This window comes from Ranitomeya variabilis, chromosome 4 (assembly GCF_051348905.1).
Source record: "Ranitomeya variabilis isolate aRanVar5 chromosome 4, aRanVar5.hap1, whole genome shotgun sequence".
Classification (NCBI taxonomy): domain Eukaryota; kingdom Metazoa; phylum Chordata; class Amphibia; order Anura; family Dendrobatidae; genus Ranitomeya; species Ranitomeya variabilis.
In genome coordinates this window covers 464,321,966-464,348,782 of record NC_135235.1, presented here as the reverse complement: position 1 = coordinate 464,348,782, position 26,817 = coordinate 464,321,966, and the positions used below count along the sequence as shown (strand labels likewise).

Sequence of the window (26,817 nt, the reverse complement as noted above, 5' to 3'; positions counted from 1 at the left end):
ACCTGGGTCACATAATGAACAACATCTGTTGTTTTTCTCGTATTCTTTATCATCACACTGCAATTCTGAAGTCTACGAAAAGAAGATACAGTATAGACATTAGTGTTATGTCAAATACATTCTGAATTGTTCAGGTAAACCATTCATTAGGACCCATTTAGAATATAAAAATGGCAGCAAGAAATACATTGTCCATTGCAAACAACTTTCTAACCTATAATATATACCATAGAAAATGGTCTACTTTTTACTTGCACAAGTTGTCATAAATGAGCCCCTTTGTGAGCTATTAAACAGGTCTCCCTACACACAGACTTCCTCTAATAAGAGCTCGTCTCAGGCAGCATGTGTTGAGAGTAGCAGAAGATAAGGTATTCATTAAATGTAAGTTTTTCCCAATGTGATAGTTCCTATTAGTAATTCCCACTCTGTTGGTAGATAATAAAATATGTTATCATTGTTTTTCTATGTGATGAAGAATAACAGTATTTTAGTTGCTGCATCAGTCTTTCTGATGACTAGGAAAATGCCTGCTCCCAAAGAAAAATGACAAAGTATTTTCTATATTAGAAGCCATGGAGGAAACATGCTGAGATCGTGCTGGTAAAATGAATAACAATTATGAAAGTTCGAAAACTTGTCATGGTGCATGGCTTACATTCTGCACTTCAGTTGTTTGCTAGAAACTTCCCTACATAAATATCTAGCATGTAAAGGGTCATCAAGGACTAGTCCAAAATGTTCCTACAGGCTATTATGCCGAACATTACAGCAAACTCTGTTTTTCCTCTGTGAGCTTCTCATATATAGGGACTTTGTACTGTGTGTCATTCATACATTAATATGTAATCAAATGTGCATGGGCGGACATACCGCCGGTTCAACCGATGCAACCGCACCGGGGCCCAGAGCGGGAGGGAGCCCCCGACGGACAAGCGAGGCATTGTTGTGAATGACAGCCGGCGGCAGTATTACTGCTAACAGGAGAAGCAGGGGGGCCCGTTCTGCTGCACGCATGTGATATGACAGTCAAACGGGCCCCCCTTCCTCACCTGTTAGCATTCATTATGCTGCTGTCACTCCTGCGGTCTGCGGTGAGGTGACGGGTGGCAGATGCTGAAACAGGAAGAGAGGACGGAGTGAGGGAGGGGGAGGGCCTCTCAGTGAGTCACTGAAGCAGGCTCTGCTTGTGACTCACTGCTTTGCTGTGCGCGTGCGCACTCTTCCCAGAGCCTCAGTGATCCGCGGGACTGGGTCCTTACATTACACATGAAAATAGGGGGGGTGAGGGGAGGTATGAATGAAATGAATCACTGGTCTAGGTAGCGGAAGGGCCGGACCGCCTGGAATAAATGTATTAAAATGATTGAGCATGCACTATATAGAGGGATGCCGCCCTGGGATATAAATCTACAGAGCGCCCCCTGATACATACAGTACAGACCAAAAGTTTGGACACACCTTCTCATTTAAAGATTTTTCTGTATTTTCATGACTATGAAAATTGTGCATCAAAACTATGAATTAACACATGGGGAATTATATACTTAACAAAAAAGTGTGAAACAACTGAATATATGTCTTATATTCTAGGTTCTTCAAAGTAGCCACCTTTTGCTTTGATGACTGCTTTGCACACTCTTGGCATTCTCTTGATGTGTTTCAAGAGGTAGTCACTGGGAATGGTCTTCCAACAATCTTGAAGGAGTTCCCAGAGATGCTTAGCACTTGTTGGCCCTTTTGCCTTCACTCTGCGGTCCAGCTCACCCCAAACCATCTCGATTGGGTTCAGGTCTGGTGACTGTGGAGGCCAGGTCATCTAGCGTGGCACCCCATCACTCTCCTTCTTGGTCAAATAGCCCTTACACAGCCTGGAGGTGTGTTTGGGGTCATTGTCCTGTTGAAAAATAAATGATGGTCCAACTAAACGCAAACCGGATGGAATAGCATGCTGTTAGAGCTAGCGGAACGCACCAAATAATTAGAGAAAAGGAATAAGGTGCGTTCGCAGCCCGGGGTCCACCGGGCAGAGATGGAACCTGCTGCTAAGCAATGACGGACTATATGGCGGTACAATGAGGATACACGCGAGTTAGCTTCACCCTGTGTGAAATAGGCGAACCCTGTTGCGTCATAGGGCCGCAGTACCGCATGTAACAAAACTAATAATTTAATAGCACGAGAGTGCATGCGATGCCGCACCGGTGGATGCCACTAACCACCCAGACTTGGGTTTGGAAAGCACGGTGGTAGCACACGGCGCCACACTGGCGATCACAGCAATAAACACAGTACCAGTGTTGGTTACAAGTCGGGCGCTAGATTACAATCATCCTCCTTACGCAAGCATTCAAACACAAGGGAGGGGATGATTAATGAGCGACTTTCACTCACAACACACACACATAAACAAGTGTATACTAGTGCATGGCTGTGCGGCCATGCAAACCTTTTATAGCTGCAGCATGTACAGGACCTCCCCAGAAGGACCAATGGGAGGGTGCCACAGAAGTTGAGCACCTTCAGGACCTTCCTGGAGGACCAATGGGATCTGCTGCAGTATCTGAGAATGTGACCCTCGATCTCCAACGGGAGATCTTGCCCTGGGCATGCTCAGAAGGGGAAAAGCAGGCATAGTCCCAAAAGCGTCTGCTCGCCGCTGCCCAGCATTGGCTTCAATGGCAGAAGCTGGAAAAGCAGCAGTAACCCTTTGCACAGAGTGAGACTGAGCAAGATGCTGGGACTGATGTATCCGCTGAGCAGGCTCCACTGCGGCTGATGCAGAATGAGAGACCACAGCAGACATGGTTCGAGATTCCCCCTGTGCAGCAGTGGGAACTCGACTCCTAACACATGCCGCTGCAAGATGCTGTGGTAGCCATGCTGATTCAGTATGCCTTCAATTTTGAATATATCCAGTGTCACCAGCAAAGCACCCCCACACCATCACACCTCCATCTCCATGCTTCATGGTGGGAACCAGGCACTTTTTCACCTTTTCTGCGTCACACAAAGACACGGTGGTTGGAACCAAAGATCTCAAAATTTGGACTCATCAGACCAAAGCACAGATTTCCACTGGTCTAATGTCCATTCCTTGTGTTATTTAGCTCAAACAAGTCTCTATTGCTTGTTGCCTATCCTTAGCAGTGGTTTCCTAGCAGCTATTTTACCATGAAGGCCTGCTGCGCAAAGTCTCCTCTTAACAGTTGTTGTAGAGATATGTCTGCTGTTAGAACTCTGTGTGGCATTGACCTGGTCTCTAATCTGAGCTGCTGTTAACCTGCGATTTCTGAGGCTGGTGACTCGGATAAACTTATCCTCAGAAGCAGAGGTGACTCTTGGTCTTCCTTTCCTGGGGCGATCCTCATGTGAGCCAGTTTTTTTGTAGCGCTTGATGGTTTTTGCCACTGCACTTGGGGACACTTTCAAAGTTTGCCCAATTTTTCATACTGACTGACCTTCATTGCTTAAAGTAATGACGGTCTCTTGTTTTTCTTTACTTAGCTGCTTTTTTCTTGCCATAATACAAATTCTAACAGTCTATTCAGTAGGACTATCAGCTGTGTATGCATCAGACTTCTGCACAACACAACTGATGGTCCCAACTTTATAAGGCAAAAAATCCCACTTATTAATCCTGACAGGGCACACCTGTGAAGTGAAAACCATTCCCTGTGACTACCTCTTGAAGCTCATCAAGAGAATGCCAAGAGTGTGCAAAGCAGTCATCAAGGCAAAAGGTGGCTACTTTGAAGAACGTAGAATATAAGACATATTTTCAGTTGTTTCACACTTTTTTGTTAAGTATATAATTCCACGTGTTAATTCAGTTTTGATGCCTTTAGTGTGAATGAACAATTTTCATAGTCATGAAAATACCGAAAAATCTTTAAATGAGAAGGTGTGTCCAAACTTTTTGTCTGTACTGTACATGTAAGGTAATATGGAGTGCACAGTGACATTTGTGCATGGTTACCTCTCAGCCAATCACAGACTTTGCCTTACAAGGGCAGCGCCCCAGAGTCCTGGTCGTTGCAGTAATGTCGTTCTTCCACCAGGGGGAGTGATATTACGTCTGATGGCAATAAAGGAGATCTTCCTACCAGGTATCACAAACCATACACCACACTTCACACTCCAGACCACCAGGGGAAGCCTTGCTCCTATCTACTAGGGCACTCCTCACAGAAGGGTAAAACTGGTGGGCTGGATAGAAAGTTAGGGAGAAGCTGGCTGGGCTTTGCCCAGGCAAAACCTGTCAGGCAGACAGGGGGAAAGGAGGAACATCGGAGCTGCAGACAGAGGGTCCCTGACAGGGGTGGGATCCTGTCAGAGGCCTAGCTAGACAGAAAGACACGGAGCTGCACCTGCCCCACGTGCGGCAGCATCCTAAGAAAGGACACGAAGAGAACTGTGTTGTAGAGGGTGAGAAACAAAGTCATAGCATAAGGAGAAAACACCAGAAGGAGTTCTGCCCTGTAAAGGCTGCCTCCTTCTGAGGCGCGTAGCCGGTGGCCGGAACACCGAGGGAGTAATAGTCTCTACGCTTTACTTCAGAGACCGGCAGGACAGTCAATTCTAAGTTCTAAGTAATTCTTAGTAATCTAAATTGTTTGTGATAATATTGTGGTGCAGACAGGAGGCCATATTTTCTAAATAAAAATGTTTGTGCTAATATTATGGTGCAGGCAATGGGCCACATTTCTTAATCAAAATTGTAGGAACTAATATAGTGGTGCAGGCAGGAGGCCACATTTCCTAATAAAATAGTTTGTGCTAAGATTGTGGTGCAGGCAGGAGGCCACATTTCCTAATCAAAATCGCTTGGGCTAATACTGTGGTGCAGGCACCAGGCCCATTTCATAATCTATATTGTTTGGGCTAATATTGTGGTGCAGGCAGGAGGCCACATTTCCTAATAAGAATCATTTGTGCTAATAGTGTGATGCAAGCAGGAGGCCACATTTCATAATCAAAATGTTTGTCTTAACCCCTTCCCGACCTGTGATACAGCGTATGCGTCATGAAAGTCGATGCCAATCCAACCTATGCTGCAATATCATCGCCATGGCTGGAAACCGCGATCTGCCCCACCACCGATCCTGTCCGCTCCCCCTGCAGTCTGATCTCACCCCCCGCTGTCCGAGCCCACCCCCGCATACTTACCGAGCTCCGGTGTCCCTCCCGGTGTCCATCCATCTTCTGCATGGGCGCCGCCATCTTCCAAAATGGCGGGCACATGTGCAGTGCGCCTGTCGAATCTGCCGGCCGATTCATTCCAGGTACATTTTGACCGCTGTGATAGAACCTATCACAGCGATCAAAATAAAAAATAATAATAAATAAACCCCCCTTTTATCACCCTCATAGGTAGGGACAATAATAAAATAAAGAAAATATATTTACTTTTATTTTTCCACTAGGGTGAGGGTTATAACTAGGGTCAGGGTTATAACTAGGGTTAGGGCTAGGGTTAGGGTTAGGATTAGAACTAGGGTTAGGATTAGAACTAGGGTTAGGGTTAGAACTAGGGTTAGGGTAAGAACTAGGGTTTGAACTAGGGTTAGGGTTAGAACTAGGGTTAGGGTTAGAACTAGGGTTAGGGTTAGAACTAGGGTTAGGGTTAGAAAACAGCAGGAGGACAAAAAGAGCAAACTGATTATATCTAAAAGATATCATATCATTTTATTATATCATAGAAAAGGTAAAATGTCACAACAATATATAGAACACCAAAAAACAATGCAGACTGTTATGAACCCCACCCACACCTATCCCCACCCCACATATACACTTCAGTCTCTGAAAAAATAAATAAATAAAGGTCCAAAGACCATAACTCAGGGAAAAGATAGTGCGTCCAAACATGGACGTCAGGGAAGCAGCATGCATGATGTTTCCACTCATCTGTTGGTAAGCGCTGCATTTCTTGCCATGCACTATTGCACCTTAGATGTTAGATAGATGGGTGTAACTTTATTCCCGATCATCTGGTTCATGCATGCTGCTTCCCTGACGTCCATGCTTGGACGCACTATCTTTTCCCTGAGTTACGGTCTTTGGACCTTTATTTATTTATTTTTCCAGAGACTGAAGTGTATATGTGGGGTGGGGATAGGTGTGGGTGGGGTTCATAACAGTCTGCATTGTTTTTTGATGTTCTATATATTGTTGTGACATTTTACCTTTTCTATGATATAATAAAATGATATGATTAGTGTTGAGCATTCCGATACTGCAAATATCGGGTATCGGCCGATATTCGCTGTATCGGAATTCCGATACCGAGTTCCGATATATTTGTGATATCGGAAATCGGAAGTTCCTATAAGTTCCCAGGCGTGTGCGGTGCGTATGGTTCCCAGGGTCTGGAGGAGAGGAGACTCTCCTTCAGGCCCTGGGATCCATATTCATGTAAAAAATAAAGAATAAAAATAAAAAATATGGATATACTCACCCCTCCAACGGACGCTGGACCTCAGCGTTGCAACCGGCAGCCTCCGTTTCTAAGAATGCAGTGAGTGTAGGACCTGCGATGACGTCACGGCTTGTGATTGGTCGCGTGAGCGGTCACATGAGCGGTCACGCGACCAATCACAAGCCGTGACATCATCGAAGGTCCTTCACTCTGCATTCTTAGGAACGGAGGCAGACGCTTGCAGCGGTGACAGCCAGGGCTCGTCCGAGGGTGAGTATATCCATATTTTTTTTTTTTATTCTTTATTTTTTTCATGAATATGGATCCCAGGGCCTGAAGGAGAGTTTCCTCTCCTTCAGACCCTGGGAACCATCCAGGATCACTTCCGATATTTGTGTCCCATTGACTTGTATTGGTATCGGGTATCGGTATCGGTGATATCCGATATTTTTTGGATATCGGCCGATCCAATCCGATACCGATACTTTCAAATATCAGAAGGTATCGCTCAACACTAGATATGATATCTTTTAGATATAATCAGTTTGCTCTTTATGTCCTGCTGTTATCTGATACTGTTTGGAGCTGATTTTTGATTTGGGTTTGCAGACAGATATTCTCTGCCACCCTGGCCTCTAAGTATGCACATGGGATTTTGGTTGCGGTTAGGGTTAGAACTAGGGTTAGGTTTAGAACTAGGGTTAGGGTTAGAACAAGGGTTAGGGTTAGAACTAGGGTTAGGGTTAGAACTAGGGTTAGAATTAGGCTATGTGCACACGGTGCGGATTGGTCGATGCGGATTCGTAGCAGTTTTCCATCACGTTTACAGTACCATGTAAACGTATGGGACACCAAATCCGCTGTGCCCATGGTGTGGAAAATACCGCACAGAAACACTGCGTTGTATTTTCCGCAGCATGTCAATTCTTTGTGTGGATTCCGCAGCGTTTTATACCTGTTCCTCAATAGGAATCCGCAGATGAAATCTGCACAAAAAACACTGGAAATCCACAGTAAATCCGCAGGTAAAACGCAGTGCATTTTACCTGCGAATTTTTCAAAAACTGTGCGGAAAAATCCTCACACGAATCCGCAACGTGGGCACATAGCCTTAGGGTTAGGGTTGGAATTAGAGTTAGGGTTGGAATTAGGGTTAGGGTTGGAAATAGGATTAAGATTAGGGTTAGGGGTATGTTGGGGTTAGTGTTAGGCTTGTGGTTAGGGTTATGGTTAGGGTTGGGATTAGGGTTAAGGGTGTGTTGGGGTTAGGGTTAGGGTTGGGATTAGGGTTAGGGGTGTGTTGGGGTTAGGGTTGTGGTTAGGGGTGTGTTGGGGTTAGGGATGTGATTAGAGATATGGCTAGAGTTGGGATTAGGGTAGGGGTGTGTTGGGGTTAGTGTTGAAGTTAGAATTGAGGGGTTTCCACTGTTTAGTCACATCAGGGGTCTCCAAACACAACATGGCGCCACCATTGATTCCAGCCAATCTTGCGTTCAAAAAGTCACATGGTGCTCCCTCCCTTCCGAGCCTGGACGTGCACCCAAACAGTGGTTTACCCAAACATATGGGGCATAAGCATATTCAGGAAAAATTGCACAACTTTGGGGGTCTAATTTCTCTTTGGGAAAATAACAAAATGGGGGCTAAAAACTTATTTTTGTGTAAAAAAAAATAAAATTTTATTTTCATGCTCTGCGTTATAAATTTCTGGGAAGCACTTGGGGGTTCAAAGTGCTCACCACACATCTAGATAAGTTCTTTGGGGGCCTAGTTTCCAAAATGGGGTCACTTTTGTGGGGTTTCTACTGTTTAGGCACATCAGGGGCTCTGCAAACATAACATGACGCCCGCAGACCATTCCATCAAAGTCTGCATTCCAAAACGTCACTACTTCCCTTCCAAGCCCCGACATGTGCCCAAACAGTGGTTTACCTCCACATATGGGGTATCGGCGTACTCAGGACAAACTGAACAACAACTTTTGCAGTCTAGTTTCTCCTGTTACCCTTGTGAAAATAAAAAATTGTGGGCTAAAAAATAATTTCTGAGGAAAGAAAAATGATTTTTTATTTTCACGGCTCTGCGTTATAAACTTCTGTGAAGCACTTGGGGGTTCAAAGTGCTCACCACACATCTAGATAAGTTCCTTGGGGGGTCTAGTTTCCAAAATGGGGTCATTTGTGGGGGAGCTCCAATGTTTAGACACAATGGGGCTCTCCAAACGCGACATGGTGTCCGCTAACGATAGGAGCTAATTTTTCATTCATTCATTCAAAAAGTCAAATGGTGCTCCTTTCCTTCCGAGCTCTGCTGTGCGCCCAAACAGTGGTTTACCCCCACATGTGAGGTATGTACTCAGGAGAAATTGCCCAACAACTTTTAGGATCCATTTTATCCTGTTGCCCATGTAAAAATAAAAAAATTGAGGCTGAAAGATTTTTTGTGTGAAAAAAAGTACTTTTTCATTTTTACGGATCATTTGTGAAGCACCTGGGGGTTCAAAGTGCTCACTATGCATCTAGATAAGTTCCTTGAGGGGTCTAGTTTCCAAAATGGGGTCACTTCTGGGGGAGCTCCAGTGCTTAAGCACACATGGGCTCTCCAAACGAGACATGGTGTCCGCTAACGATTGGAGCTAATTTTTCATTCAAAAATCAAATGGCGCTCCTTCCCTTCCGAGCCTTGCCGTGTGCCCAAACAGTAGTTTACCCAACACATGTGAGGTATCGGTGTACTCAGGAGAAATTGCCCAACAAATTTTAGGATCCATTTTATCCTGTTGCCCATGTAAAAATGAAAAAAATGAGGCTAAAAGAAATGTTTTTGTGAAAAAAAGTACTTTTTCATTTTTACGGATCAATTTGTGAAGAACCTGGGAGTTCAAAGTGCTCATTATGCTTCTAGATAAGTTCCTTGGGGGGTCTAGTTTCCAAAATGGGGTCACTTGTGGGGGAGCTCCAATATTTAGGCACACAGGTGCTCTCCAAATGCGACATGGTGTCCGCTAAAGATTGGAGCCAATTTTTAATTCAAAAAGTCAAATGGCCTCCTTCCCTTCCAAGCCCTGTCGTGCGCCCAAACACTGGTTCCCCCCCTCCACATATGGGGTATCGGCGAACTCAGGACAAATTGTACAATAACTTTTGGGGTCCAGTTTCTCCTTTTACCCTTGGGAAAATGAAAAAATTGTTGCTAAAAGATCATTTTTGTGACTAAAAAGTGAAATGTTAATTTTTTCCTTCTATGTTGCTTCTGCTGCTGTGAAGCAACTGAAGGGTTAATAAACTTCTTGTATGTGGGTTTGAGCACCTTGAGGGGGGCAGTTTTAAGAATGCTGTCACTTTTGAGTATTTTCAGCCATATAGACCCCTCAAACAAACTTCAAATGTGATGTGGTCCCTAAAAAAAATGGTTTTGTAAATTTTGTTGTAAAAATGAGAAATCGCTGGTCAAATTTTAACCCTTATAACTTCCTAGCAAAAAAACATTTTGTTTCTAAAATTGTGCTGATGTAAAGTAGACATGGGGGTAATGTTATTTATTAACTATTTTGTGTCACATAACCCTCTGGTTTAACAGAATAAAAAATTGAAAATTGCAAAATTTTCGCCAAATTTCCAATTTTTTCACAAATAAACGCAAAAAATTATCGACCTAAATTTGCTACTATCATGAAGCCCAATATGTCACGAAAAAACAATCTCAGAATCGCTAGGATCCGTTGAAGCGTTCCTGAGTTGTTTCCTCATAAATGGACACTGGTCAGAATTGAAAATAATGGCCTGGTCATTAAGGTCAAAATAGGCTGGGTCATGAAGGGGTTAATACTATGGTGCAGGCACCAGGCCACATTAATAATCTAAATCATTTGGGCTAATACTTTGGTGCAGGCACCAGTTCACATTTCATAATCTAAATTGTTTGGGGTAATACTGTGGTGCAGGTACCAGTCCATATTTCAAAATCAAAATTGTTTGGGCTAATACTGTGGTGCAGGCACCAGGCCACATTTCACAATCTAAATCCTTTGTACTAATACTGTGGTGCAGGTGCCAGTAAACATTTCATGATCAAAATCGTTTGGGCTAATACTGTGGTGCAGTCACCATGCCATATTTCCTCATCTAAATAATTTGGGCTAATACTGTGGTACAGGCAACAGCCCACATTTCATATTCTAAATGCTAATATTGTAATGCAGGCACCTTGCCACATTTCATGATCTAAATTGTTTGGGTTAATACTGTGGTGCAGGCACCTGGCCACATTTCACAATATAAATCCTTTGTGCTAATACTGTGGTGCAGGCACCAGTCTACATTTCATAATCCAAATCGTTTGTGCTAATATTGTAGTTCAGGCAGGAAGCCACATTTCCTAATCAAAATTGCTTGGGATAATACTTTGGAGCAAGCAGAAGGCCACATTTCTCAATCTAAATTATTGGTGCTAATATTGTGCTGCATGCAGAAGGCCACATACCCTAATCAAAGTTGTTTTGGGCTAAAACTGTGGTGCAAGCAGGAGGCCACATTTTTTAATCTAAATAGTTTGTTCTATTATTGTGCTCCAGCCAACAGTTATACATTTCAGCATCTAAATGCTTTGTGCCAATTTTGTGGTCTAGCCACACTATCTCAACAAATAAATATACATTGTTAATTTACTGACAGGAGACTGCCTGGTGTGGGCCTAAGGGTACATCCAACATGAGTGGGAAAAAGCAAAGCTGTGGTGAAAGATGGCCTAGGCTTGGTGATTGAGATGTACATGTGGCAGGTGGTAATGCTACTGAAAGCTCTACTGAACAAACATCCTATTAAAAGACAACTGACAAGTTCTGTTAATGGACGGGCTACTTGACTACCTTTCTTTGGCAGACACATCGGTACACCTTGCAGATAAGGGCCATAAACAGCATGTACTCTAGTGGATAGCAAGCACTGCATCAAGTGGCCTCTCCTCCTCTTCCTACACCTTAACATCACACACAGTACAGTCCTCAGAGGTTGCACCCCAATTACCCTTGTTTCACCCCACGTCACAACTCTCCAATCGCTCAACTGACCCAGAGTACAAACAGTATAATTGCGCAGCATGGAAGCATGGGACATGGCTTGGATCAGCATTTCTAGCTTAAACATTGATCAATAACAGGTGGATGAGTGACAAGTATAGACCTGATGCTTTGAGAGCCCTGCCAAATTCATGCAACACACATTAAGGAGACCCAACTTGGAGTCCAAATATTTAAAAAATTAGGGGCAGACACCACTAAAGTGTCATCAATTTTCCCAGAGTAGAAATAGTATAATGTGGCTCTGACACTCCTTCCTCTACAGGAAACCCACCAGATGGAGTCTCCACATTTCAAAACATTGTTAGTAACATCAGCAGCAGTGTCAACAGCAGGCACAAAAGCCATGACAAAGATGTCACAGACTGCAATAATGCAAGATCAATGCAACACACTAAAATCTATACTATCGCCTAGTCTGCCCAGTCTGCAACAGGGGTGCAAAAGTCATTGGAGCCATGACTTGTTCATCTTGATGAAAGTTAGGCAGTCTATACTTTCAGGGGACAGCTGGATGTACATATACATGATGACGCCACCAACAGCACTGAAGACACATTCTGAGAGAACGCTGGTTGCCGGGCATGACAAAACCTCCAAGGCGTGACAGGTGAGCTCAGGCCACTCTTCCATTTCTGAAGATCAAATTTAAAAAGGGCCACCCCATCCCCCCCCCGACATTGATAGTGAGCTCCAGGCTCCAGATACACCTGCACCATTCTATCTAGTCGTTCAAAATGTGTTAAACTTGTACTCAGTTCTGCTGGTGCTTGCGATGGTCTAAAAAATGTGTGAAACCACTCACATAAATTGCTTCTGTCACTTACACTGCTGCTGCTGCTTATGTTTTTGCGTTGATGACTCGACGTGCCCACAGTTGAAAGTCTATAACTTTGATGCACACTGTGTACATCATTGCTGTCTTGCGGAAAACCACTCTTAAGATTGTCCACAAGCGTGCTTTGAAACTCCAGAATGCATGGTTTCTTTCCAGGACGGGAAGCATCTAGCAAAATTTACTCTTGTACCGTGGATCTAAGAGAGTGGCAACCCAGAAGTCAGCACTATTTCTAATTCTAACAATACGGGCATTATGTTGCAGATAGTGCAGCATGAAGGCATTCATATGTCAGATGCTTACATGAGGTACAAGTTCATGGTGTGTCGGTGGTGGGGTAACACTCAAGCTTGCTTCCAACATCTCATTCCGCAAACCATGAACAACAGAGAGGGAATCATTATCCTCTTCATGTTCTGACTGTTGCACACCCATCACCTCTTCCTCCTCCACATGTTCCTCGGCTCTTGCACCTTCACTAACTGTCTGGTACCATGACTCCCTCGATCGCTGTAATCCAACCTCCCATGGCACCCGCTTGTACGATTACAGTGCAGAACTTAGAGATATTGTTATCCCTTTCGCATCCTCCTGCTTTCTCCTCTTCCTTTGCGACCACCATCTCCTCTCGTGGACTATTCAACGTGTGCTCCAATATGTAAATGACTGGAATAGTGATGCTGATGACAGCACTGTCTGCTCTAATCATCTTAGCAGCCATTAGAAACTGTGCAGAAAGGTGCAGAGGTCATTCATTTGTGCCCACTCCACAAGCGTCTGAACTGTGATGGGACAGGCTATGCAAATTCAGATACTGCACCAGGGCTCGTTGCTGTTGCCACAGTCGCTGCAACATGTGCAGAGTGGATTGTGTGAGCACTAGTGTTGAGCATTCCGATACCACAAGTATCGGGTATCAGACGATATTTGCTGTATCGGAATTCCGATACCGAGTTCTGATATTTTTGTGATATCGGAAATCGGAATCGGAAGTTCCCAGTGTATGGTTCCCAGGGTCTGGAGGAGAGGAGACTCTCCTTCAGGCCCTGGGATCAATATTCATGTAAAAAATAAAGAATAAAAATAAAAAATATGGATATACTCACCCCTCCGGCGGACCCTGGACCTTAGCTGTGTAACCGGCAGCCTCCGTTCCCAAGAATGCAGTGAGTGTAGGACCTGCGATGACGTCGCGGCTTGTGATTGGTCGCGTGAGCGGTCACGCGACCAATCACAAGCCGCGATGTCATCAAAGGTCCTTCACTCTGCATTCTTAGGAACGGAGGCTGCCAGTTACATCGCTAAGGTCCAGGGTCCGCCGGAGGGCTGAGCATACCCATATTTTTTATTTTTATTCCTTATTTTTTACATAAATATGGATCCCAGGGCCTGAAGGAGAGTTTCCTCTCCTTCAGACCCTGGGAACCATCCAGGATACCTTCCGATATTTGTGTCCCATTGACTTGTATTGGTATTGGGTATCGGTATCGGCGAGATACGATATTTTGCCGGTATCGGCCGATCCAATCCGATACCGATACTTTTGAATATCGGAAGGTATCGCTCAACACTAGTGAGCACATCACATATTAACCGGTTAACTGGTAGGCCAAAAGACATCTGTAGCAATGGCTCGTGGGGTGTGAACAGTGGAAGTGAGCACACAATGACCATGCTTTCTGTAGCAGCGCATCCAGGCCGGGATAGTGGCAGAGAATTTGCTGTACCACCAGGTTGAGTACGTGGGCTATGCTAGGCACGTGTGTTATGTTGCCACGGCATAGGGCTGCCACCAGGTTTGCACTGATATTGCACCCGCCATTCCCTTCCTCCAGGTTCAGTGGAGACAGCCATTGTTCACACTCAGCCTGGATAGCTGTCCACAACTCTTGAGCTGTGTGACTGCGATCTCCAAGGCATATTTATTTAAAGACTGCCTGATTGTGGTGAGCTCTATACTGTTGGAATATTTATCTTATTAAGGGAGAGGTTGAGGCGCAGGTCCTGCAAGCCTTGGGGATTTTAAGACTTGGTGTCTAGTGACACCTTGGTGTCTAGTGATTTAGTTCACATTACTTGGTGTCTAGTGGTTTAGTTTTCAATCCCTTAGTGTCTAGTAGTTTAGTTCTCTATCTTTTGCTGTGTAGTGGTTTAGTTCTCCGACCCTAGGTGCTTAGTAGTTTAGTTCTCCAACCCTTGTTGTCTAATAGTTTAGTTTTCCATCTTCTGGTGTGTAGTGATTTAGCTCTCCATCATTTATTGTATAGTGGTTTAGTTAACCATCCCTTGGTGTGTAAAGATTTAGTTATCCAACCCTAGGTGTTTAGTAGTTTAGTTCTCCAAGCCCTGTTGTCTAGCAGTTTAGTTTTCCATCTTCTGGTGTGTAGTGATTTAGCTCTCCATCCCTTATTATATAGTGGTTTAGTTAACATCCCTTGGTGTGTAAAGGTTTAGCTATCCAACCCTAGGTGTTTAGTAGTTTAGTTCTCCAAGCCCTGTTGTCTAGTAGTTTAGCTCTCAATCTTCTCATTTGTAGTGGTTTAGTTCTCCATCCCTTGGTGTGTAGTGGTTTAGTTATCCAACCCTAGGTGTTTAATAGTTTAGTTCTCCAACCTCTGTTGTCTAGTAGTTTAGTCTCCATCTTCTGCTGCGTAGTGGTTTAGTTCTCCAACCCTAGGTGCTTAGTACTTTAGTTCTCCAACCCCTGTTATCTAATAGTTTAGTTTTCCATCTTCTGGTGCATAATGGTTTAGTTCTCCATCCCTTGGTGTCTTGTGGTTTAGTTCACCATCCCTTGGTGTGTAGTGGTTTAGTTCTCCAACCCTAGGTGTTTAGTAGTTTAGTTCTCCAACCCCTGTTGCCTAGTAGTCTAGTCCTTCATCTTCTGGTGTGTAGTGGCTTATTTCTCCATCCCTTTGTGTCTAGCGGTTTAGTTCACCATCCCTTGGTGTGCAGTATTTTAGTTATCCAACCCTAGGTGTTTAGTAGTTTAGTTCTCCAACTCCTGTTGTCTAGTAGTTTATTTCTCCATCCTCTGGTGTGTAGTGGTTTAGTTCTCCATCCCCAAGCACCCTGCAAGCCGGGGGGATTCCAAGACTTGTAAAGCTTGCTCGTCCAGGTGTCAGAGGTGAAATGCACCCTGGCAGACATAGGTTTTTTTCAAGGAAGGGGTGATATTGTCTGCAACATGCTGGTGTAGCGCAGGCACATCTTTCTTAGAGAAGCAATGGTGACTGGGCAACTGGTACTGGGGGACTGCGACGGCCATCAACTTTCCGAAACCATCTCTATCTACCAAGCGGAAAGGCAGTTTTTCCATGGCCAAAAGAATGGAGATGGTGAAGTTCAAGCTCTTAGCTTTGCCAAGTGTAGGAGGAAACAAACTTTCACGTGACCACAACTGCGAGACCGAGGGCTGGCTGCTTTGCTGAGAGAGGGTGCAGTAGGGTGAACACGACAAACTGCTGGACTGTGAATGAGGTGCAGGAAGAGATGTTATGGTGGATTGAGAAAGATGTAATGTGCTCTGTGTCTGAGATCAGTCAAAACAGCAGGCATGTAAACGTCCATAGCAGCTGATGGCCTCTCACTCACCCCGACTGTAGCGTGTAAGCAAGTGGAGGTTCTGTGGCTGGATGATGGGGTGGCTGGTGGTTGCCGAAGCCCGCTAGGCCACATTTTAATGCAGTGAGATTCACAGACTAATCCATGTTGATCGCACATTTGCCGGTTCATGCATGTAGTAGTTAAATTATTGGAATTATTGCCTCTGTGTCTTTTTTACAAAGTTACCATAAAAAATTGCCGTGTGCACTACTGGAAAGGAAGGTGCTAAGGTTAGGTTCCCACACCTTATCAAACCATAATCAAAAAGAACCTAGCACTCAACTTGATGCTTTAGAGTGAGTTTTATTGTAGTGGTACTTCAAAACGTTTCGGTCCTACACCTGGACCTTCGTCAGTTACGTACTGCAGAGTATAAAGAGGGACCAAGGGGTCAGAAGACACACAGTGGCGGCGTCTTACAAAGGAACCGGACAGGAGCGGTACTGTGGAGACCGTGGCAGTTGTATAGAGAAGCAGACGCGGATTCCACCGCCGGTGGAATCCGCGTCTGCTTCTCTATACAACTGCCACGGTCTCCACAGTACCGCTCCTGTCCGGTTCCTTTGTAAGACGCCGCCACTGTGTGTCTTCTGACCCCTTGGTCCCTCTTTATACTCTGCAGTACGTAACTGACGAAGGTCCAGGTGTAGGACCGAAACGTTTTGAAGTACCACTACAATAAAACTCACTCTAAAGCATCAAGTTGAGTGCTAGGTTCTTTTTGATTATATTTTTTACAAAGTTGGCAGATAGCATGAGTTGGATCACCTTTTTGGTTTCAAAAACGGCCCAAGCTAGGCAACCTTTGCCACCCATGCAAACTGCAGACCCACGGCCACTGCTGGTCACAGCCAGAGTTGTGGCTGAGGATGCAGGAATTGTCTTCGTTGCATCATCATCCATGCGGCAAGCTGCAATGTAATGTACTCAGCTGCGTGCCTCTGGGTTCACACCATGTGGGACATACAACCTCATCGTCATCCTCTCTGTTCTTCCAGTCCTCACTCTGAGAGTCACCCTCCGCCTCTTTCTGCACTGACAGCACAATACAGTCCACGTGCTCCTCGGGTATTTGAGTTTCATCAGGATTACCTCCAACCCCACAGGTTAACATCTGGTGATGAGGGTCTGGATTCTGCTTGGACCCTACTTCTGGTCCAGCTTAAAAAAATTTGGCTATCGGTGCAGATGCTTTCCTCCTCTTGAGTATGTGAATCTTTGGAGCAGACCTCTGATGCCCAAGAGATAGAATGTGTGAACAGCTCTGCAGACTCACCCATCTGTGGTTTGCAACAGTTAATTGGGTGGTTAGAGAGTTGTTTCACGAGGGGAAACAAGGGTAATTTGGGTGCCCCCTCTGAGCACTGTACTGTGTGTGATGTTAAGGTGAAGGAAGAGGAGGAGAGGCCACTTCATGCAGCGCTTGCCATCTACTGGAGCACATGCTCTTTCTGTCCTTCATCTACAAGGCATAAGGGCATCCCGCAAGCTCACTGCATCGGGATAACCCTGGACTCTGATCTCTCCTTCAAAACACATATCCATGCCCTTTCTTCTTCCTGCCGAATATCAAATAAAAAACATTTCCTAGCTCCGTACATTCCTTAATCAAGAATCTTCAAAAACCCTGGTCCATGCATTCATCATCTCCCGCCTTGACTACTGCAACCCTCTGCTCTGTGGCCTCCCTTCTAACAGTCTTGCACCCCTACAATATATCCTAAACTCTGCTGCCTGACTAATCCATCTATCCCTCCCATTATTCTCCAGCCTCTCTTCTCTGTCAATCCCTTCATTGGCTCCCCATAACTCAGAGACTCTAGTTCAAAACCCTAACCATGGCATGTAAAGCCATCCACAACCTGTTTCCTCCATACATATGTGACCTTGTCTCCCAGCTTACCTGCACGCAACCTCTGACCCTCATAAGATCTCCTTCTCTACTCCCCTCTTATCTCCTCCTCCCAAAATTGCATACAAGATTTCTCCAGTGCATCCTTTCTACTCTGGAACTCTCTACCCCAACATATCATACTCTTGCCTGCCATGGAAACCTTCAAAAGGTGTCACGACTCAGCTGTCGGGTGACCCGGGACCAGGGGTTCCTTCCTTGTCACTAACACTAGGGAGCGCCCTAGCTTGCCCTATTTTCCTGGATATTTCTGAAGGTAAAGATGCTGGGGCGTCCACCCTTGCCTCATTTCCTGAATCAGCCCTCTGTCTCTTCCCTTCCCCCACACAGGAAAGAGAGGAGCTGCCGTGCACCAAAGTACACTAACCCGATGAACAAGGCAACACGCACTAGGCGTAACTGAAAATACCAGGCATACAAATACTCAGTCATAAATAACAGAGGGATGCACCGAGGAGTGGAGGTTTGGGAAAAAACAAAATAAGAGGAGGGAAGGGAATTATCACACTTACAATGCACTCACACGCAACAGTCACAGATAACTCCTTTAAACTCCTCATAATAAGCACCAAAACACCTCTCCTCCAAACCATGCAGCGCAAGCTAGCTCTGATGATGTGTTTCAATCAGGACCCAGATTATATAGGGGATAGGAGTGGCAAAATGAGCTCAGCTGAGAGCTCAGACTCCCAGAGCTCCCAGCATGGCCGATTAACCCTTGTTCTGCCAAAAAGAAATAAACACCATTTAAAAAGAAGGTGAAGTGCTTCTTTTCAGCACAGGAGTAGGAGCAATCATATGCTGCAGTCTTCTGGCTCCTCTCTGTTGTGGTAATCCCATGACTAAAGGAACCTGAAGAACTACCTCTTCTGATGACAAGCCTACAACCTACAGTAACCATCGTTCCACCATACCGATGCATGACCAGCTCTACCCTCATCTATTGTATCCTCACCCATTCATTGTAGACTGTGAGCCCACATGGGCAGGGTTCTCTCTCCTCCTGTACCAGTCAGTAACTTGTATTGTTTAAGACTATTGTACTTGTTTTTTATTATGCGTACCTCTATCACATGTAAAGCACCATGGAATAAATGACTCTATAACAAAAAATAATAATACTGCTCTGCGGCTGACAAAGAAAGGGAGTCGAGTAACCCGACCAGTAACAGAGGTTGTCAAAATGCTGCACAATTATACTATTCTCCTCTGAGGAAACTGATGCCACTTTAGTGGTGTGTGGCAATGTGGAGACTCCAAGTTGGGTCTCCATCTGTTGGGTTGCTTGTAGTGGAAGGGGTGTCAGAGCCACATTATAATATTTCTTCTGTGGAAATTGATGCCACTTTAGTGGTGTGTGCCAATAATTTTTAGAAATGTGGAGACTCCAAGTTGGTCCCCATCTGGTTAGTTGCCTGTAGTGGAATGGATGTCAGAGCCCCATTATACTATTTCTACTCTAGGGAAATTGATCCCACTTTAGTGGTGTCTGCCCCTATTTTTTAAATGTTTGGACTCCAAGTTGAGTCTCCTTCATGTGTGTTGCCTGTAGGAGTAGGGCTCCTTTCAGTCAACTACCTGTGTTACTATCCTTAAATTTTTTAAACAGTAATAGTCTACAAAACTGATATTTGTGCCACCTGAGTGTGGCTGAGCAGAAAAACAGTTTGAGCTGATGCACGAGGCCTACACCAGTCCCTCACCCACCTCGTCTAAATTTGAACTTCAAATCAAAGATGTAAATGCTGGCCCAGACTCTGTACCTCATGCATGGCCCATGGCTGACTGCTGCTGTGCCATTCTAAACTTTCTATTGTGGGTGAACTGATCAGTCAACCACCTGTGTTACTATCCTTAAATTTTTCTAACATTAGTGTTCTACAGTTTGAGCTGTTTCATTAGATATCAGGGTTCCCAGCAAAGCAGGCTCACACCGGTCTCTCACCCACCTCGTCTTAATTTAGACTTAAATTTAAAGCTGTGAATGCTCGCCTAGACCCTGATACTTCATGCATGGCTGATGGCTGAGTGATGTTATGCCATTATCAAATTTCTACTGTGGGTCAATTGATGACACTTTTCCTGGTGTCTGCCCCAAATTTTTGGAAACATTTGGACTCCAAGTTGGGATTCATGCGTGTTGCTGGAATTTGGCAGGTCTCTCAAAGCACCAGGCCTACACCTGCCATTCATCCACCTGTTACTGATCAATGTTTAAGCTAGAAATGCTGATTCAAGCTCTGTCCTAAGCGCTGTCTCATGCAACCAGAAGCCTAGATCTACAGAAGATCTGTGGTTTGTTCTCCAAGATGTTTGTAACAACCTCAGAGCGGAGTTCCTTCAAAAAACTGGGGGCAAGTGTATCTAGAAGAATGATGCTTTGATACTGCTTCAAAGGCAAAGGGAGGTCACACCAAATACCGCACTTTGTTCATTGATAAAAATTAATTATTAACACTTCTACAAATTTCTACGAAGATTTGCAGCATTTTTTCCACACCTATGTAAAACCTTTGCACAGCATTGTATATAAAAAACAAGATGTAAAGACATTTACAAAAATTTGTAAACTGGCAGGCTTGGAAGTAAATATTATTATTATTATTATTATTATTATTATTACAGCGCCATTTATTCCATGGCGCTTTACATGTGAGGAGGGGTATGCATAATAAAAACAGGTACAATAATCTTGAACAATACAAGTCACAACTGGTACAGGAGGAGAGAGGACCCTGCCCACGGGGGCTCACAATCTACAAGGGATGGGTGAGGATACAATAGGTGAGTATAGAGCTGGTCATGCAGTGGTTTGGTCGATCAGTGGTTACTGCAGGTTGTAGGCTTGCCAGAAGAGGTAGGTCTTCAGGTTCTTTTTGAAGGTTTCGATGGTAGGTGAGAGTCTGATATGTTGTGGTAGAGGGTTCCAGAGTAGGGGTGATGCGCGAGCGAAATCTTGTATGCGATTGTGGGAAGAGGAGATAAGTGGGGAGTAGAGAAGGAGATCTTGTGAGGATCGGAGGTTGCGTGCAGGAAAGTACCGGGAGACAAGGTCACAGATGTATGGAGGAGACAGGTTGTGGATGGCTTTGTAGGTCATGGTTAGGCTTTTGTACTGGAGTCTCTGAGTAATGGGGAGCCAGTGAAGGGATTGACAGAGGGGAGAGCCTGGGGAATAGCGGGGTGACAGGTGGATTAGTGGGGCAGGTGTCATGGTTCCCAATGGCAAGGGAACGTCAGAGAACTTAAATAACAGACTAGCTCTTGGGTGATGGAATCTCGAGCTGACCGTGAGCTAAACCTACCACACAACTAACAGTGGCCAGGTGACGTACCTACGTTTTATCCCTAGACGCCCAGCGCCAGCCGGAGAACTAACTAACCCTAATAGAGGAAAAAACAGACCTGGCTTACCTCTAGGGAAATTCCCCCAAAAAGGAGACAGAAGCCCCCCACATATATTGACGGTGAGTTCAGAGGAAAAGACATACGCAGTATGAAGGTAGGTTCAGCAAAGCGAGGTCCGCTTACTAGATAGTAAGAAGATACAATAGGGAACTTCACGGTCAGCTGAAAACCCTATTAAAATACCATCCAGAAATTACTTTAAGACTCATGTGTCAACTCATGACACCGGAGTGGTAATTTCGGCCCACAAGAGCTTCCAGCTACAGAAACAAAACATAACTGTGAACTGGAACAAAAATGCAAACAAACTTAGGACTAAGAGTCCAACTTAGCTGATAGTAGTCTAGAAGCAGGAACATGCAACAGAAAGGCTCTGGTTACATTGATGGCCGGCACTAGAATAACTGAGCAGCAAGGCTAAATAGGATACTCCCATATCCTGATGGAAACAGGTGAACAGAGAAAGTGAAGCACACAAGTCCAGTACCACCAGTGACCACCGGGGGAGCCCAAAAACCAAATTCACAACAGTACCCCCCCCTCAAGGAGGGGGCACCGAACCCTCACAAGAACCACCAGGGCGATCAGGATGAGCCCTATGAAAGGCACAGACCAAATCAGAGGCATGAACATCAGAGGCTGTCACCCAAGAATTATCCTCCTGACCGTAGCCCTTCCACTTGACCAGATACTGAAGTTTCCGTCTGGAAACACGGGAGTCCAAGATCTTCTCCACAACGTACTCCAATTCACCCTCAACCAACACCGGAGCGGGAGGCTCAACGGAAGGCACAACCGGTACCTCATACCTGCGCAATAATGACCGATGGAAGACATTATGGATAGAAAAAGATGCCGGGAGGTCCAATCGAAAGGACACAGGGTTAAGAATCTCCAAAATCTTATACGGGCCGATGAACCGAGGCTTAAACTTAGGAGAAGAAACCCTCATAGGGACAAAACGAGAAGACAACCACACCAAGTCCCCAACACGAAGACGAGGACCAACACGACGACGGCGGTTAGCAAAATGCCGAGTCTTCTCCTGGGACAACTCCAAATTGTCCACCACCTGTCCCCAAATCCGATGCAACCTATCCACCACAGTATCCACTCCAGGACAATCCGAAGACTCCACCTGACCAGAAGAAAAGCGAGGATGAAACCCCGAATTGCAAAAGAAAGGAGAAACCAAAGTGGCAGAACTAGCCCGATTATTGAGGGCAAACTCCGCCAACGGCAAAAAGGCAACCCAGTCATCCTGATCCGCAGACACAAAACACCTCAAATAAGTCTCCAAGGTCTGATTAGTTCGCTCAGTCTGGCCATTAGTCTGAGGATGGAACGCAGACGAAAAAGACAAATCAATGCCCATCCTAGCACAGAACGCCCGCCAAAATCTAGACACGAACTGGGTCCCCCTGTCAGAAACGATATCCTCCGGAATACCATGCAAGCGAACCACATTTTGAAAAAACAGAGGAACCAACTCGGAAGAGGACGGCAACTTAGGCAAGGGCACCAAATGAACCATCTTTGAAAAACGGTCACACACTACCCAGATGACAGACATTTTCTGAGAAACAGGGAGATCAGAAATAAAATCCATAGAGATGTGAGTCCAAGGCCTCTTTGGAATAGGCAAAGATAACAACAATCCGCTAGCCCGAGAACAACAAGGTTTGGCCCGAGCACAAACATCACAAGACTGCACAAAAACTCGTACATCTCGAGACAGAGAAGGCCACCAGAAGGACCTAGCCACCAAATCCCTGGTACCAAAGATCCCGGGATGACCTGCCAACGCAGAAGAATGAACCTCCGAGATGACTCTACTGGTCCAATCATCAGGAACAAACAGTCTACCAGGCGGGCAACGATCAGGTCTATCCGCCTGAAACTCCTGCAAAGCCCGTCGCAGGTCTGGGGAAACAGCAGATAATATCACCCCATCCTTAAGGATACCTGTAGGTTCAGAATCACCAGGGAAATCAGGCTCAAAACTCCTAGAAAGGGCATCCGCCTTCACATTTTTAGAACCTGGTAAGTATGAGACCACAAAATTAAACCGAGAGAAAAACAACGACCAGCGCGCCTGTCTAGGATTCAGGCGCCTGGCAGACTCAAGATAAATCAAATTCTTGTGATCGGTCAATACCACCACCTGATGTCTAGCCCCCTCAAGCCAATGATGCCACTCCTCAAAAGTCCACTTCATAGCCAAAAGCTCCCGATTACCAATATCATAATTTCGCTCGGCGGGCGAAAATTTTCGAGAAAAGAACGCACAAGGTCTCATCACGGAGCAATCGGAACTTTTCTGCGACAAGACCGCCCCAGCTCCGATCTCGGAAGCATCGACCTCAACCTGAAAAGGAAGAGTAACATCAGGCTGACGCAACACAGGGGCGGAAGAAAAGCGGCGCTTAAGCTCCCGAAAGGCTTCCACAGCAGCAGGGGACCAATCAGCAACATCAGTACCCTTTTTGGTCAAATCAGTCAAAGGTTTAGCAACATCAGAAAAACCAGTTATAAATCGACGATAAAAATTAGCAAAGCCCAAAAATTTCTGAAGGCTCTTAAGCGAAGAAGGTTGCGTCCAATCACAAATAGCCCGAACCTTGACAGGATCCATCTCAATGGAAGAGGGGGAAAAATGTACCCCAAAAAAGAAATCTTTTGAACCCCAAAAATACACTTAGAACCCTTCACACACAAGGAATTAGCCCGCAAAACCTGAAAAACCCTCCTGACCTGTTGGACATGAGAATCCCAGTCATCCGAAAAAATCAAAATATCATCCAGATACACGATCATGAATTTATCCAAATATTCCCGGAAAATGTCATGCATAAAGGACTGAAAGACTGAAGGGACATTTGAAAGACCAAAAGGCATTACTAAATACTCAAAATGGTCCTCGGGCGTATTAAATGCGGTTTTCCACTCATCCCCCTGCTTAATTCGCACCAAATTATACGCCCCACGGATATCAATCTTAGAGAACCACTTAGCCCCTTTTATTTGAGCAAACAAATCAGTCAGCAGTGGCAGAGGATACTGATATCTGACTGTAATTTTATTCAAGAGTCGATAATCAATACACGGCCTCAAAGAGCCATCTTTTTTAGATACAAAGAAAAAACCGGCTCCTAAGGGAGATGAAGAAGGACGAATATGTCCCTTTTCCAGGGACTCCTTAATATATTCTCGCATAGCAGCATGTTCAGGTACAGATAGATTAAATAAACGACCCTTTGGAAATTTACTGCCCGGAATAAGATCTATGGTACAATCGCAATCTCTGTGAGGAGGTAGTGAACCAAGCTTAGGCTCCTCAAAAACATCACGATAATCAGATAAAAATTCCGGAATCTCAGAGGGAATAGATGACGAAATGGAAACCAAAGGTACGTCCCCATGAGCCCCCTGACATCCCCAGCTTAACACAGACATTGCTTTCCAGTCAAGAACTGGGTTATGAGATTGTAACCATGGCAATCCGAGCACCAAAACATCATGTAGATTGTACAACACAAGGAAGCGAATCGTCTCCTGATGGTCTGGATTCATACGCATAGTCACTTGTGTCCAGTATTGTGGTTTATTACTAGCCAATGGTGTAGAGTCAATACCCTTCAGAGGTATAGGAACTGCCAGAGGCTCTAGATCAAACCCACAGCGCCTGGCAAAGGACCAATCCATTAGACTCAAAGCGGCGCCAGAGTGGACATAGGCATCCGCGGTAATTGACGATAATGAACAAATCAAGGTCACAGACAGAATAAACTTAGACTGTAAAGTGCCAATTGAAATAGACTTATCAACCTTTTTTGTACGTTTAGAGCATGCTGATATAACATGAGTTGAATCACCACAATAGAAGCACAACCCATTTTTTCGCCTAAAATTCTGCCGTTCGCTTCTGGACAGAATTCTATCACATTGCATATTTTCTGGAGCCTTCTCAGAAGACACCGCCAAATGGTGCACAGGTTTGCGCTCCCGCAAACGCCGATCAATCTGAATAGCCATTGTCATGGACTCATTCAGACCTGTAGGTGCAGGGAACCCCACCATAACATCTTTAATGGCATCAGAGAGACCCTCTCTGAAATTCGCCGCCAGGGCGCACTCATTCCACTGAGTAAGCACAGACCATTTACGAAATTTTTGGCAGTATATTTCAGCTTCATCTTGCCCTTGAGATAGGGCCATCAAGGTTTTTTCAGCCTGAATCTCTAAATTAGGTTCCTCATAAAGCAACCCCAAAGCCAGAAAAAACGCATCCACATTGAGCAACGCAGGATCCCCGGGTACCAACGCAAATGCCCAATCCTGAGGGTCACCCCGCAGCAAGGAAATTACTATCCTAACCTGCTGTGCGGGATCTCCAGCGGAGCGAGATCTCAGGGAAAGAAATAACTTACAATTATATTTGAAATTCAGGAAACGAGATCTATCCCCGGAGAAAAATTCTGGTATAGGAATTCTAGGTTCAGATATAGGAGCATGAATAACAAAATCCTGTAAATTTTGAACCTTCGTAGCAAGATTATTCAAACCTGTAGCCAAACTCTGAGGATCCATTTTAATCAGGTGAGATCAGAGCCATTCAAGGATTAGAAGGAGAGAGAGAGGCAAAGGCTGCAATTAGAGCAGAAATGCAACTGAGTCAACTATAGAGCAAGCTCAGAAGAAAAAAAATAAAAAATCTGCAGACTTCTTTTTCTCTCCTTTCTTCTGCCAACGGTTTTAACCCTTGGCCGGCCATACTGTCATGGTTCCCAATGGCAAGGGAACGTCAGAGAACTTAAATAACAGACTAGCTCTTGGGTGATGGAATCTCGAGCTGACCGTGAGCTAAACCTACCACACAACTAACAGTGGCCGGGTGACGTACCTACGTTTTATCCCTAGACGCCCAGCGCCAGCCGGAGAACTAACTAACCCTAATAGAGGAAAAAACAGACCTGGCTTACCTCTAGGGAAATTCCCCCAAAAAGGAGACAGAAGCCCCCCACATATATTGACGGTGAGTTCAGAGGAAAAGACATACGCAGTATGAAGGTAGGTTCAGCAAAGCGAGGTCCGCTTACTAGATAGTAAGAAGATACAATAGGGAACTTCACGGTCAGCTGAAAACCCTATTAAAATACCATCCAGAAATTACTTTAAGACTCATGTGTCAACTCATGACACCGGAGTGGTAATTTCGGCCCACAAGAGCTTCCAGCTACAGAAACAAAACATAACTGTGAACTGGAACAAAAATGCAAACAAACTTAGGACTAAGAGTCCAACTTAGCTGATAGTAGTCTAGAAGCAGGAACATGCAACAGAAAGGCTCTGGTTACATTGATGGCCGGCACTAGAATAACTGAGCAGCAAGGCTAAATAGGATACTCCCATATCCTGATGGAAACAGGTGAACAGAGAAAGTGAAGCACACAAGTCCAGTACCACCAGTGACCACCGGGGGAGCCCAAAAACCAAATTCACAACAGGCAGGAGAGTTTAGAATAGATTGGAGGGGTGTGAGAGTGTTAGAGGGG

The 26,817-nt window shown here is 45.0% G+C and overlaps 1 protein-coding gene across 1 annotated transcript in view; it reads right to left on the bottom strand.

Moving 5' to 3' along the window:
- CD40 (CD40 molecule) overlaps positions 1–26,817 on the bottom strand; it is an 88,491-nt gene that overhangs the window by 25,668 nt on the left and 36,006 nt on the right. The window contains exon 2 of the mRNA XM_077251705.1: positions 3–72. Within this exon, the coding sequence (XP_077107820.1) occupies positions 3–72 (70 nt within the window). The remainder of the gene's footprint in view (positions 1–2; positions 73–26,817) is intronic.